Consider the following 16,047-nt stretch of genomic DNA (forward strand, 5'->3'; position numbering starts at 1 on the left):
TGGTTATGAAATAGTCTTTAAAACCTCTTGAAGCTACCGACTCCAGGCTTTCAACTTAGGGTTCCAGTTTTAGCTCTGTTGTAGGCAATGCACTTGAACCCTTTCATCTCTGGTTCCTAGTTCTTGGGGCTCATTTCTGAATTCCCTCTACTTCTCGGGGCTCCTGGGTAGCTCAGTCGGAAGAGCATGGGACTCTAGATCTTGGGGTCGTAAGTTCGAGCCCTACATTCGGTGTAGAGATGCCTAAAAAAAATAAACTAAATAAAATAAAGTAAAATCCCTCTAGTTCCTAAAATTGTTTGAATCACAGTATAATAAGTGTTTTACATTCGTTCTGTAAAATTGTCTTAGATAGTATCTGAACGAACTTAGGTGCCTTAAATATCTCTGATAGGAGATAAAGAAGTTAGCAGGACACTCTTAGCAAAGTTCGACTGAAATGGTTGAATTTTTCTGGGCACAGTCTAAATGCCCACATCTTCTGTTCTCAGTGGGGAGAATGGCAGAAGGGAATATTGTGCCAGCTTATGGAAAACAGTTGAACTTTAGGCCCTAGCTCTCTTTTTATTAATCATATACAACTTTTAACTTCTATACCTTCTTCTAGTTTGTTTGCTCTCTCTCTGCTGTCTAATTTTGTAAACTGTGCCTCAAGCATGGTTAGACTGGGTGAGAATGGAGAACAGAAGGAGGGAAAAGCCCATTCTGGAGTCTTTTTTTTTTTTTTCAACTATGCAAACTTAAAAATTCTATTAAAAATTAAATTTTTCCTGCGATGATACTGTTAGTATCTGTTGTTGTATTGCTGATATATTGGTAAAGTCTGTTAAGGAACATCTTTATCAGTAGATTAGTTCAGTAACGTCGACTTTTGCTATTTTCTAGTGGTACCACTAGGTGTGTCTTTTCCTATAAAATTCTTGGATGACCTAAAAGTAGTAGTATTTTTCATAATTGAGCACTATAGGAAATGAAATATTTCTTCTTTTGAAACTAGGAATCAGAAGCACACGATAACATCAACCGACTAATTTGTAATTTTATGCTGTGATTACTTCTGTACTATTCTATTATTCTTCTTTTCAAAGTAGAAAACTAGGCGGACTTTTGCTCGTGTGTTTAGTGGAGGAAGCATGTCCATGTTCCCCTCTTAAAATATCCTAGAAACTACCCAGAAATTCTGCGAGATCCCTTAGTGCTATTTTGCTTAGCACAATAGTTCTCAGGTTTTCATTAGCTAAATGGAATTTCCAACAATAAATCATACTAAATTATTTTCAGCATATATTTCCAACTTTATGTTATCCTTTAAAAATCAGCCTGACATGTAATAGCCTAAAGTATCCTGGCATAATGTATTATTTGAAGAGGGATGGTCAACTATATGTAGCATGTGATGTTTATGTGTAGAATAAAAAAACTCATTTGTCTAACTTGTTATTCAAAGAGATTTTTATAGAGAAGCATATGGAGGCAGTGGCAGAACACTGGTGGTTGTTAGAGACCTGAGTTGTGGCCCCAGCTCTGCCATTTACCGGCAGTGTGTCTTTGGACAAGTCACTAAAGCCCCATCTTGTTTCCTCCTGTAGAAATGGAACCAATAAGCCACGCTTTTGACTCCTCTCTCTCTCTCTCTCTCTCTCTCTCTCTCTCGTTCTGACGATCATATGAGATAATTACATGGAAACACTTTGGAAACTCCAAAGCCCTTTACTAATATATTATGTTAGTGTAGAGGCTGGAGACCAGAAATGGGCATGCTTACTAATTTAAGACAAAAAGTGGACGAGAGAACATTATATATTTATCTTAATATAAGTAATATTTGCTTTGAAAGAGTTATTACCATTTGAAGTACAGGTCTAAGACGTTTTAGAAAAATGTGTATAAAGGGCTCAAATAAAAATTTACTTTGGTCTTGCTAATGCTCCTTAATCCTGAAAATACTAGAAAATAAGTATTTTTTACTTTAAAACAAAGGGTTCCTTCAAAATCATTAAAAATTTCTTTTTACTGATATTTGAGATTCTGTTGATTGTGTATTAAAATGTTTTCTACATTATTATAATTGTACAGTGTTCCTCTGGTGTTTTGCATATTAAAGCAGAATTGTGGAACTCTTCTTTTCTGGCTAATTATTTTAAAGTTTTCTAATATTATCTTTCCCTCCTTTGTCTAAGGCTGTATCAAGTTCTTTTACAGCTTATTTCAGAGATTATTGGTGTTGTGTTTATGTGTTCTAGTGGTTTTTAATTACTGACTCTAGCCAGCTATTCCTGTGATTTTTATAATTTGGGGAGGAAGAATGGTAATTACTCAATTTTAGGGTGGATAATGGTTTTATCATTCTTCCAGCATAGGCAGCCTAGAGTTAGAAAACTTGTACGGGAAACGGGCCAGCATAAGGTAAGAAGCGTAAATGCACTCTCTTTCTGTTTAACCTGAGAGTTAATATTTTCAACAGATCTCCTGTAAGCAGCTTACAGATTCGCTATGATCAACCAGTCAACAGCAGTTTGGAAAATCTGCCTCCAGTAGCAGCCAGCATAGAACAGCTTTTGGAGAGGCAGTGGAGTGAAGGACAGCAGTTTTTATTAGAACAGGGTACTCCTAGTGACAGTAAGTATTCTTTTCATGTCTTTACAGAAAGATAGATGGACAGACAGACAGATGGATGGATGTAACAGACACACTTCATCAGGAGTAGCAGTGAAATTATGAAATATGTTTTCTGTAATATGGTGAGAAAGTATAGAGTGGTGGTTTAATAGGGATTCTACAGTTTTACTACTGGACTTCACTTTACTTGTTCTTAACAATATGATCTTGGGCAAATTTCTTGATGTCAGTATGCTTTAATCTCCCATTTATAGAATGGGAATAATAATGTACCTATATCATAGTGTTGTTTTGAGGATTAAATGGCATAAAAAATGTGAAGAACATTGCCTAGCTCATAGTAAGCACCTATCTGTTGAGTGGTTATTATTACTCTTTTGAATTAGTTTAACGTTGGTACTTTGTTCTTACCAGTTTTCACATTTTACTAAAACACGTGAGTTACATCTTCTCTTCACTTGTTGGAAGAAAACTTGCTTACCTCTAGAGAATTCATTTTTAAAGATGCATATAGTCAAGTATGGCAAGCTGTCTTCCTAATTTTACAATTTAGATGAGCAAGAATAACGATTACTAAATTACATACCATTTTCATTCATTAAATATTCACTTATTAAGTTGTATCATATATCTATATCTATACCCATATATATATCTTTGTATACATATTTAGTATTTCCAGTGTTAAGTATTATGGAGGGCCATGGGTGAAAAAAGCCAAAAAAGCAAAGTTCCTGTAAGTGGTAGGTAGCTGGAGAAGCTGGGATAGTGTTAAGGATATATATTTTTGGGGGAAAAAATAGATGGTTTTTTATCATTTGGGGATATAAACTTTTGCTGCTTTATTATATTAAAACAAAACATTTTGCTTCTTGTTAGTAGACAAGTGCCATAAATTGTTTTTTTTGTTTGTTTGTTTTTGTTTTTTGTTTTTTTTGGTTTTTTTTTTGTGAATGGTGCCTTGACAAAAAATGCTAATTGTGAGGAAATTCATGCCGGGATAATCCTTTAAACATGATAGCTGGAGGACAGGTTTAGCTTAGTCTTATTGCATCTCATTTGGGTACACTAAGGGCTTCTTTGTGGGATTTTGAAGAGGAGGGATAAAAGTTAAATCCTTGGGAAATGACCACAGACGGCTGTACCAGTACAGTTGTGTCTTCGGAAAGCCCTGAGGGCATGTTAAACAAATACAACTTTTAATACGTACATAGAACTTTTAAAGCGTCCATCACCCTGGCATAACTACTCTGTGTTGTCAGTTGAGACGTCCGAGTTGTGGAAGGAATCGAAACTGTATTTGAGGTGACGAGGCCGGATGGAAACGGCCTCGTTTACAGACAGCACACGCCTTCCTGTGGGAGTTGGGATGTGGGCTGCGGTGCGCGCACACTGCTCCCTGCTGGGCAACGTGTGCAGCAGCAGCAGGCCGGGCGGCTCGCCCTCGCTGAGCGGAACCGAGCAGCGCGCACGCACTTGGGCTCTTGATTGCGGTGAGGGATATTGGAGGGATTCTTTCCCATCTGAACTACGATTTGAATGAAAGATTGGGGCAGGCACTTCGACTTTGTGATTAGGTTTTTATTTTGGCGAGAATAAAACGTAAACGTCCTATCAGTTTTGTTTGAGAAATGGAAATTACCTGAACCAGGTGGGCGGATTTTTTTGATACGTGGCAACAAAGTTTCCAGAAGGTATTATCCAGGCCCACTATCCCTTTATGCTTACATACACACACATACATTATGCTGTATTTATTTATTTCCCAATTTATATCTACATATAAATTTAGAAATAAAAGGAAATTTAGAAATAAAACCTAGTAATATAAAAGTGCTTTACAGAATTTCCGCTTTCCTATTTTAACTTATTTCTAAAGTTATTGACACTTAGGTCTGTAAAATACTTAGTCGTGTGTGGGAACTTGTCCTTATTAAAGCCATCCAAATGTTTGCTAGTTTTAGGAATGCTGAAGTCATTACATCAACTTCAAGTTGAAAATCGAAGATTAGAAGAACAGATTAAAAACTTGACAGCCAAAAAAGAACGTCTTCAGTTACTGAATGCACAGCTCTCAGTGCCTTTTCCAACAATAACGACAAATCCTAGCCCATCTCATCAAATGCATGCATTTTCAGCACAGAATGGTAAGTGTGAAATGTTTATTGTGTATCTAAGGGAAAGTAGGATAGACTCTCAATATCTTTTTCATAATAAGTGAATAATAACTGGTTACCAGTTACATGAAGATGGTTAAGAGAAGGAATGATAGCTTATTCTCAGAGAACGTGAAGAATCTGTTAAGTGATCGACTTGAATTTGCTCTGACTTCTTTAGTACATAATTTAACGATAATAGTTATTTAAATGTGTAGTGATCTCTATTGATTTAAAGCCATAGTCTTCAATAGAGGTATAGATTTTCCCATTTAAACTGGTATTAGAAATAGCAAGACTTAATATTTAAGTGTTTTTAATGTGGGCTTCAGGATAAACTTTTTAGATAAGCCTTTAATCTTACACATGACGTAATTTAACAGGGTAAATAGGTTTCTTTTTGTCTTTTATTATTCTAGCTCCTACTACTGATTCCTTGAACAGCAGTAAGAGCCCTCATCTGGGAAACAGCTTTTTACCTGATAATTCTCTTCCTGTGTTAAATCAGGTAATTTGGGTGTGGTTAGTTTCTGTGTTTTTCTAATGAACAATAGTAGATCCCATTGAATGGCTTCAAATGATATTACACAGTTCTGCTGTGTTCTTCCACACTTAAGTTTCTGTTCCTTCTTGCATTAGGACTTGACCTCCAGTGGACAGAGCACCAGCAGCTCTTCTGCTCTTTCTACCCCACCTCCCGCTGGGCAGAGTCCAGCGCAGCCGGGCTCAGGCGTTAGCGGAGTTCAGCAGGTCAATGGTGTGACAGTGGGGGCACTGGCTGGTGGAATGCAGACTGTAACATCCACCATTCCTGCAGTGCCTGGAGTGGGTGGAATAATTGGAGCTTTGCCAGGTAACCAACTGGCAATTAATGGCATTGTAGGAGCTTTAAATGGGGTTATTCAGACCCCTGTCACAATATCACAGAACCCTACCCCCCTCACCCACACCACTGTACCACCTAATGCAACACATCCAATGCCAGCCACACTGACTAACAGGTAAGAAACTCCACTTAATTATACTTTGGGTTTTTCCGTGCCACACAGTACTAGTGCTGTCCATGCGTTAGATTGGGAGTTTTAATGTGCTTCTTGTAGATGCAGTCAAAGAAATTAAAATCCAGCAAACTTCTAGGCCAACTGTGTTATTGCGAGAACTGTTTTTGAAACTTAAGTCATTCAGATTAAAACAAAATGAAATCACTGTTAGTAGCAAAGCATGAAATATATTCTGTGGGAAAAATTTCATTCTTGATCTGTGTTCTCTCCCCTTGTACCTTCATCCCCTTACGATACCTTCATGTATCATAAATTCCGAAGAAAAACAGTATTGTAATGAGGTCACATATGAATATTGATTTCTTAAAATTGAGCTATGCAATTTTGCTAATTTTATAATCAAAGCTTTTGGTACCGGTGAAGGTCAAATATTTATCTTGAATTTCCAGTGAGTGAAACTGTTTCATTGTACTGGCATTTCATTTGACTTCAAAATAGGGAGACTAAAGCCATGTTGTTATCGAACATACTTTTGAGGAATAAATCATTTTAAATGGATTGCAGGGGATACTAGTAAACTATTTCTTCTGGCTCCCTTTTGATTGGTGCTTAATTTTACTGACCATTGGGACCATTAAAAAAAAAGGTTAGGTCAAGTCAATTAGTAGTTGAAATTCTTTCTTTGTTTTACATATGTCTTACTTAGTATGGGTTAAATTCTCCTTAAACAAATAAAAATTATTACATGCATGTTACAAACACATTTAAATTTCTATTCCATAAACTACTTAGTGCCTTCTTGGTTTATAATAAGAAGGAAAACAAAACGTTTCTTGACAATGTGAATTCTTGTTTATCTGTATACAGAGAGAAAGGGAAATAAGATATTTGTACATGATTTTGTGATCAGAAAGTGTTGTGTTTAAAAATTTGACTTTGCTAACTTATTGAACGTCAAGTTGTAAAGTTGTCTTTCATTTTACATGTTAAAAACCATTAAAGGTATCTAGTAGAAAGTAAGAATTGTAATCGTTTTTCAGTGCCTCAGGACTAGGATTACTTTCTGACCAGCAAAGACAGATATATCTTCACCAACAGCAGTTTCAGCAGTTGTTAAATTCTCAGCAGCTCACGCCAGTAAGTTCTGCATTTTGATAATACTTGATTTTTATTAGGAGCAAGTGACCCAAGTTGTAATAGGCGTTCAGTGTGGGTATAGGTTATCCACTTTGTGAACAGCATTATGGGATGCGTCACCCAAAAACAGTTTGTCTTGCCATTTGGTATAGTCTGTGGTACCTGTGGCGACATTATTACCTATTCATTTACGAATATTAGACCATGTAGCGTGGTCCTCTTGGAGACCATGGTGATGTGATGAGGGCGACTTTGTATTTTCACGGAGTTTGGCTCTGACAGTGGAGATGGACGATAAATACATGTATAGCTTTTGGTAGTGAGGTACTGAGAAGAAAAATAAAGGAAGATGAGGGGACAGAGGAACAGTGGGACGGGGGCCTTTCTACATAAGAGAGTCTTGCCTCTTCGCGTATGTGACTTTTGAGTACAGACCTGAATTAACAGTTGAAGGAGCGTGAATTTGGGGCATGGGTGAATGGAAGGGAGACAGTTGTGAAAGACTGCATGTGTTTATGTTGTGAACACTAGAAAGGCCGGCATGACTGCAGAATAAGAGAGAGGCTGGTGCAGAGGAAAGGAGGTCACAGGTGGGCCTTGTTTGGCCGTCCGGGGCAGGAAATTTAGATGTTAAGTATGATGAAAAGCCATTCGCGTTTTTTAAAGCTTGTCTATTGTGGAAATTGTCAAATGTGTCAAAATCGTATATAGTGTACTAATCACCTCGTTTTAATAAGTATCTCACCTTTTAAAATCTTGTTGCATATAGCCTCACTTTTCCTTGGAGGATTATTTTAAAGAATTAATTGGAGGATGTGAACAGAATAACAGTGATATAACAATTCACATTTTTAAAAGATCGGCGTAGCTGTTGCATGGGAGATGGTCTGTATGTGTCGGGAGGGGAGATGGTGGCAAAAGAAGAAACAGGGAGGCTATTGGAGTAGTTCGCAGACAAGATGTGGTGTCGCAGAACAGTGTAGGTAAGGGCAGGCGACTGTCGGGGATTGTGTATTTTGAAGATAGAACCAACAAGACTTGTTTGTCAGACATTCAAGGTAAAGAGGAGTCCTAAACAGTTGGGTGTTGAGTCTTCCTGAGATTTGGAAGACTCGGAGGAGCAGCAGGTTTTGCCGAGAAAACGGAAGTTCTGTTACAGGCAGGCCGAGTTTGCCACGGGTGTTTAGATGTTCAGGTGAGATGTGGACTGGACAGTTGTAGGAGTCTGGAGTCCAAGGAAAGGATGCAGAAATATAAATATCTGAACAAAGGTAAGGCTCAAGTTGTGTAAAATGTTTCTGGGAGGACAAGAACTGACCACTGGATTTGGCTGTCTAGAGGTTTTTGGCAGTTGTGCTTTTGGTGAGAAGTAAACGTGGAATAGGTGTCTTGAAGAAGAGAGGAAGAATTGACCAAGATTGGAAGTGTGTGTGTGTGCCGCTGGGGGGGGGGGGGGGAGGGTGTGCCTGGCTGGCTCAGTTGGTAGAGCATATGACTGCTGATCTTGGGGTTGTAAGTTTGAGCCCCGTGTTGGGTGTAGAGATTTACTTAAAAACAAAGTGTTTCAAAAAAGAAAACAAAAGATTGGAAGTGTGTGGCTCACATGCAAGGAACTCTGACTGGCCCTGTGCAGTCGTAAACTTAAAGCGAGACGGGGTTAGATGTGGTCAGTTGACTCTGTCCAGCTCTGTTTCCTTAGCGTACTTCATTGAGTTGGACTCTGCTTGGAGAATGCACTATTTAATTAACTCAGAATTTCAGCCTTTGTTTGTAATTTTTTTCTAAAATGTATCTACTGCCTGGGTGGAGTGGGGGTGGTGCCTGGCTGGCTCAGTCACTTAAGTGTCAGACTCTTGATCTCAGCTCAGGTCTTGATCTTGGATGTGTGAGTTCAGGCCCCGCTGTGGGCTCTGTGCTAAGCGTGAAGCCTACTTAAAAAGAAAAAAGTGGGGCGCCCGGGTGGTTCAGTCAGCTAAGCGTCTGACTTCGGCTCAGGTCATGATCTCCCAGTTCCTGGGTTTGAGCCCTGCATTGGGCTCTGCACTGACAGTGCAGAGCCTGCTTGGGATTCTCTCTCTCCCCCTCTCACTCTCTGCCCCTCCCCCACTTGCTCATGCACACTGTATCTCAAAATAAATAAACTTAAAAACATATTTTTAAATCTTCTTAAAAAACTTAAAATCTTTGAAAATAAAATGTATCTACCCACTTTTTGCTTTAGTCAAAAATATATTGAAAATACTTGTTTTGATTCTGGATCATCATTTTCACTGTTACTGTTCTTACGGTGGTAAAAAGAGAGATCGTATATAAATTCTTCTTTAATGGCTGCACTAAATTGTGGCCTTGTTTTCTTATCTCTTTCTCATCTTAATGTGAAGTACTAAAATTCAGTTTATTGGGGGTTCTTCCTGTTCATCAAGATTATAATAGTCTCATTTCTAGAACATGGTTGATTAGGAGGTTTTAGCATACTGTTGCTTAGAGGCCACAAGAACCGAAGTGGTTTAAACTCTACCTTTTCTTTGTCGGCCAAGGTTGTGGGGTGACATTTGTTCATTTACAGGCATCACGTTTTATTTTAAGGCATACTTACTTCTCTCATTTTAAGAAAAACTCTTGCTTGGCCATTCCCCAGCCCCACCAACTGCTGCCCCGTTTTTCTGCTTGCCAGAATGGCCTTCGTACTGCTAAGTCCAGTGGACAGTTGTCGTTCTTCTTCCTACTTGATCTGGCAACAGCATTTGACAGTTGATCACTCCCTGCTCCTTGCAAACTTTCTTCCCTTAGCCTTCAGGATACCACATTATCTCGGTGTTCTTCCTACCTAACCATTCATTCCTTTTTAGCCTCCTTTCCTGGGTCCTCCTCCTCTTCACCTCAGCCTCTCAGTTTTAGAGTATCCTAGATTTCAGTGATCTCCTCCTCCAGTCAAAGAACTTAAATCCCATCCTCCATTCCAGCTTGAAATATGTGTGGATGCTCCCTCGTCAGCCCAGGCCCCTCTCTGGAATTTCAGACTCCTGTATCCAGCTGCTTATTTGAGATCTCCACTTGGGTATTTTAACGGACATTTCAAGCATAACACGTCCAACACTGCACTGCTGATCTATTACAAACCTGCTCCACCCATAGTTTTGCCTACCTTGGCCAAAGCCAGCACCGTACTTGTAGCTGCTCAAGCCACAAACCTTGCAGTCCTCCCTCATTCTTGTCTGATGCCTCACATTGAATCCATCAAGAAGTCCCAAGTCAGACTGCATCCCTCCTCGGCTTCCCATATTCCTCTGAGCAGAAGCCAGAGTGTTCACGGCCTACCACTGTGAGGCCCACATTTCCCACGTGTCCTACTTGTGCACTTGTCTCTTGCCTGCCCCCGGGCCCCTGGCTGTTCCCTGATCACACTGGGTATACCCCCACATCGCCCCTTAGCACTGGCTGCTTCATCGGCCTAGAAGTCCCCTCCCTTCCCCCATACCCACGTAGCGAATTCCCTCCTTGCCTCCCAAGTCCTTGTCTAAGTGCGAACTGCCCTGACCAGTGTGTTTCAGACTTTCACCCCTGCTGTACTGTCTTACCCTCCTGTTTACCCGGATCCTTACCAATAATCACATGGTAACATTTTTGTTTGTCTCTCCCTCTTCCCCCCACCAGGCTGAGACACAGAGGGCAGAGATTTTTTTCCCCCCACTGATATGTCTCAAAACATTGGCTGGCACATAGTAAAACACTCGAGAAATAAAATACATATTTGCTGCAAAGAATAGTCTCATAACTACAGCAAGAGAGCACTCTCTGTTGACATGAATGAGAAATTGGAAAGTGTCTTTAGGTTCCCAGAATTGAGAATGAGAATGGCCCACCTTCTGAAGTCAGATCCAGATAACTTGTGACTTCTAGGCTGCTGCTGCCCTTCATTATCATGGATAACCTAATTTGAATAGAAATCTCCTATATTGGTTTGCCCTGTTTTGAAAATACGCCATTCGCTAATAATACAGACATTTTATAGCAGATGGTTATTACCTAGTGCAGTGTATTTTTCTGGATGAGATACTCGTTTTCTTTCTTAGTAGTATGAATGTGACCTCTATTTAAATATCTAGTATTATCTAATGTAAAGAAGAAAACAGAAAGTCAGGCTTCACTGCCTGCTGAATTCTGTGCCTGGGAACTCATCTTGTCGCACGTGTTCTTCCCTAAGGAACAACATCAGGCCCTTCTGTATCAGTTGATGCAACAGCACCACCACCAGCAGCACCACCAGCCTGAGCTACAGCAGCTCCAGATGCCTGGGCCCACGCAAATACCGATCAACAACCTGCTCGCGGGCACCCAGGCGCCGCCGCTTCACCCCGCGACCACCAACCCCTTCCTCACCATCCACGGCGACGGTGCAAGTCAGAAAGTAACGGTGAGTGTCTTTGCTTTATTCTGTCTCGTGGAATTAGGAAAAGAATTGTATTGATTAATCAGAGATGACTGTCTCTAGTTTTCCTCTCTTACTGTTTTTTAGACGTATTATTCCCCTGATAATTTCATCTTAAAACCAGTTGTTTCAGCAGCTGGCCAGTGTAAACATGAAGGACCCAAGCCAGTTTCTATGTCCCCTGAGTACATTGGTTTAAATTTGTGCATATGGTTTGAAGGACGTTTTATAATTTAGCAATTTGAAAATGAAAATGTATTTTAGCTATGTAGTAAGTGGTATGGGACAGTCCATTCAAAAGTTAATAGTTGGGGTTTTTTGAGGATCTCTGTCTAATGAATCTGTAATTATAAAACCAGTCTAGATTATTTTGGAATATTTTTATTATTTTGCTTTAAAGTACTTTCTAAAACTGAATTATATTTATAATAAGATTAATGCATAAATTTTAGGGCACTCCAGTTACTCTGCCAGATGAATTTTAAAAAGAAAGTAAATCATAATCACACTTGTAATGGAATTTAAATTTTTTATTAATTTCCTTTAACTGACAGCATCTTACCCTTTCACCGTACACGTGAAGATAAATTAAAAATAAATGCAGGGACAGTGTACTGTCCATATAGCAGCACACATTTTGAGGCTGTTTCTTTCTATTAATTCCCCCCTTCAATCAGGTCTACTTTACTGGCGTATAAATGTTTCCCCTAAATTCAAGTTCAGGGCAGAGCCGTGTTAGAGGAAGGATATTGGGATAGAGAATGGAGACTGGATGTCAGGAAAAGGAAGAAGGGAAACAATGAGGTGGGACACTTGGCCGATAACGGTGTGGAAAGTCACCATGTTTGCTCTTTTCTGTCACTTTGAAAGCTTGCTGTTTACTGTGTTGTTCGTCCTCAGAAGCTTTAGTTTGTCTTTAGTGAACAAGAGTTGGTTCAAAATACAGGTTTATTGGTTGTCATCAACTCTTCGGTGCCTTTGCCCCACTGTTTCTCTGACTTCCTGATGGTGAATACTGTCATTATCACAAACCTAGTCACCTCTCCAGTGTTTCCCAGACGTGGGAAATTTCAGTGATTCTGTATTCATGTAGGAACTTCTTACACCGTTTTTCTCCTTTCTCAATTTTTTCTTGTGTTAAAAAAGCAAATTACGGGTTTACCCTGAAGGTAGTGGGAGTTCAGTGCCACTGTTAACCACTGCAACAAAGCAAATACTGTAACAATAACAAAGTGAGTCAAATGAATTGTTTTGCTCCCAGGGCATATAAAAATTACACTATACCGTAGTCTGTTAAGTGTGTGGCAGCATTATGTCTAAGAGAACAAAGTACATACCTTAAATCGAAACTGCTTTTCATTGCTGAAAAAGTGCTAACATCTGAGCTTTCGGCAAGTTGTAATCACTGATCACAGACCCCCTTGACGATTATAATAATAATGAGAAAGTTTGAAATACTGCAAGAATTACTAACTAGAGATACGAACATAGAGATACGAACTGAGCAAATGCTGTTGGAAAATAGCAGCAACAGACTTGGTTGACACAAGGTTGCCACAGACCTTCAGTTGGGGGGGTTGGGCAATAAAGCGAAGCGCAACAAAACGAGGTGCGCGTGGATTTATAAGCTGCCCTTTCCTGAGTTGTACCGGGATGCATTTTCTAATGGAATGCATATTTTAATGGAAAAGCTTTTGGTTTTAAAATAATGGAAAACCACAATAGTAAATAAGGAAAATAAGCAGTATGACCTAATGGGAGAAAAGTAAGGCTGGGAAATAATATTTCTGAGTACCCTACTCTGTGTTATAATGTTATCTCCGTTAGATACAATAGTATATGTGATTTCAGTCTTTGAAGACTTTAAAATTTTTTTATAGATAGTAAAAAGGAGACTCAAAGAGATTAAAGCTTAAGGGACAAATAGGACATGTGGGATCAGAACTATGACTTTCTTAGTTCATTTTCTACAACACCATGTTACTACTTTTGTGGAAAAAGTCAATTTGGGGGATGATATTTACATCCGTTCTCTACTTCTGACCTTCAGGTGGGCACTTCTGTCTTTGTGCCCTGCTGAAGTTAATATAAAGCAGCCAATAATGTTTATCAGTAAATTCATGTCTTTGTATTGTGCGGAGAAGTAGTCATGCCAACTTGTAGAAGATTGGAATAACCATATGTACCACCATTTATCTCAGTTTTAATCCCAGTTTAAGAGAAGGTTACCTCAAGTGTGGGCCACAAATTCGTTTAGCTAATGCCTTTGATTTTGTTTAACTGCAGAGACTTAGTGATAAAACTGGGCCTGTCACTCAAGAGAAAAGTTGACACTTGAGAAACCTCTAGAAATTGCCTCTCCTGCTGCTCTAGCACTTGATCTGGCTGCCATTGCAGCCCTCCTACACCTATGAAGAAATGCGACAAGAAACGAACCGCACAGCAAAGGATTAATTGCCACAAGGACATTCTTGTAAGGCTTTGATTAATTTTCTTGTTGCTTTGTTGCACTGAAATGGAATTTCCATGCCCCCCATCCCTCAACCCAGATTTTTTTGAACTTTGAGAAAAAAATTTAATAACTAACTTTTGTCAATGAAATAATTTACATGCAATGAATTTATCAACCTAAGAGAAATTTAATATAGTTGGTGCACAACTCATTTTGTTATAAATTGGAGAGATGAACAGCAAAACTAAAGACGTGTTCCATTATAAACTTTGATTTTGTTGTACAAGTTGGAATATGAAATACAGTCTTTTGTTTGGGTTACAGTATGCTTGCTCTGTGAGTCCGATCTTAAGACAGATTTTAAGGAACTGTCCCAATTTCTTCTATTGGAGTTTTGTTGGTTAAATATTGCAAATTAATAGGTCATCAACTGGGACTTGGCAATCTTTGTTCTAAAAATTTTCTTTATGTTGGGATTTGGCCAGTTTTGGTAATCAAGTTAGGCTGGTAATGTCTGCTTCTGCTAAAGGTAATTTTCTTTTGCTAAACACTTTTTTTTTTTTTTTAAAGTGCTTAGACCTACTCGTGTTTAAAGTTAACTACTCATATTTTGAGTTAAGTGAGTTCTAAGGCTGCTGGGGGAACCAGATCAATTCAAAGTGAAAGATTTCTTTCAGAAAGAGGGGCCACTCTGGAAACTGCTGGCAGGGTTTGGCCTGAATCAAGTGCCTGTTCGTACCTCCGTTGTGTTGAAACGGCTCTGGACAGCCGAGCCTGCAGCGTCGTCAGTCCTGTGAGTAGTGGGAGCAGTCGGTGCCGCACAGCAGCCTTCCCCGTGCTTCTGCCTTGATTGAAAACTTTCTATGCCACTGTAGATAGCTCAGGCAAAACTATTACCTGGGTGTTTATCCACTAATGAGTCACAAGAAAAATGAGTGGATTTGGTAAGGTTTTTAGTTTATTTTTTTTACTTTGTTTTTCTTTGTTGTTGTTGTTGTTAATTTAAACAACTTCCCATTTACTGACAGTGATTTCAAACAGACCGAACAACTGCAGTTCCTGAAACAGGTGAAATCTGTATTTACAGTCCTTACACTTGGGGTAGCCACGCCCCTGGGGTGACGGTATGGCAGAGTAGAAATTAAACAATTGGGGATGTAATCACTGAACTGTTCTCAAATGTGTGAATTATTAGTGGAAAAGACCCAGCTGTAATTAGACCTCCACTGTGTACTTAGCTGGAAGAACATGTTAATTCTGCAATATGTCTCTTGGTTAAACATTGCACAGTTCTTACCTCATTTCTGTAAATAAGGTTTTGTGAATCTGTTTTGTATTGTGAAAAATTCATAACATTGATATTTTGATTTGTAATATTTCTAATTGGTAGATTTAATTGAAAAGTAAAATTAATTTATTTTTATATGTTCAGGGGAATTTTAAAGAAAGTCAAATCTTTTGTAGATAATTAAAAAATCGGTGTGGTTTATTTTACTTATTTAACCCACTGGTTGTTATTCTGTAACAATTTGTATAAATGGTAAATTTTGAATGTGTTGTTATTTTACCTAGATGTAAAATTCCACATGTATTAAAGAAAATGTACAAAGTTTTTGTTAATAAAATTTAATAATGTTTATAACTCTGTGTCATTTCCTTTTCCCAGTTTTATTAAGATATAATTGACATACAGTACTGGGTAAGCTCCAGGTATATAGTACAATAACTTGACTTCTATGTATTGTGAAATGATCACCACAATAAATTTAGTTACCATGTGTCGTCTCCTGCAGGTACAAAAATAAGAGAACGGAAACAGTTTTGTCTTTGTGATTAGAACTCTTAGTATTTACTCTCTTAACGACTTTCACGTGGTCCTGCCGTAGTGTTAACTGTCATCGTGCTGTGCAGTACCTCCCTGGTACTGATTTATTCTAGACAAATTGGACATTTTTACCTTTTGACCACATTCATCCAATTCTCTCATCCAAGCCCCTTCCCCTGGTAACCACAAATCTGATCTTTATGAGTTAGTTTGTCTATCGCTCTCTCACTCTTGGGCTCTTTTTTAATAGATTGTAGATGGCATGTATGAGATCATGCAGTATTTCTCTATGTCTGTCTGGCTTATTTCACTTAGCATAATGCCCTCAAATTCCATCCATGAGTCACAAACAGCAGGATTTCCTTCTTCCTTATGGTTGAGTACTATTCCATGTTATATGTGTGTAATATACATATTTCATACCATGT

General features: G+C 38.8%; 1 protein-coding gene across 19 annotated transcripts in view; it reads left to right on the forward strand.

The window, feature by feature from the left end:
• MLLT10 (MLLT10 histone lysine methyltransferase DOT1L cofactor) overlaps window positions 1-15,436 on the forward strand; it is a 233,864-nt gene extending 218,428 nt beyond the window's left edge. For all 19 annotated transcript variants that reach the window (XM_027073587.2, XM_027073585.2, XM_027073590.2 and 16 more), the window contains 7 exons: window positions 2,465-2,619; window positions 4,578-4,766; window positions 5,195-5,283; window positions 5,415-5,776; window positions 6,817-6,913; window positions 11,118-11,327; window positions 13,629-15,436. In XM_027073587.2, the coding sequence (XP_026929388.1) occupies window positions 2,465-2,619; window positions 4,578-4,766; window positions 5,195-5,283; window positions 5,415-5,776; window positions 6,817-6,913; window positions 11,118-11,327; window positions 13,629-13,673 (1,147 nt within the window). In that variant the 3' untranslated portion in view covers window positions 13,674-15,436. The remainder of the gene's footprint in view (window positions 1-2,464; window positions 2,620-4,577; window positions 4,767-5,194; window positions 5,284-5,414; window positions 5,777-6,816; window positions 6,914-11,117; window positions 11,328-13,628) is intronic.
• Window positions 15,437-16,047: the final 611 nt, after the last annotated feature.

This window comes from Acinonyx jubatus, chromosome B4 (assembly GCF_027475565.1).
Source record: "Acinonyx jubatus isolate Ajub_Pintada_27869175 chromosome B4, VMU_Ajub_asm_v1.0, whole genome shotgun sequence".
In the NCBI taxonomy this organism is placed as follows: Eukaryota; Metazoa; Chordata; class Mammalia; order Carnivora; family Felidae; genus Acinonyx; species Acinonyx jubatus.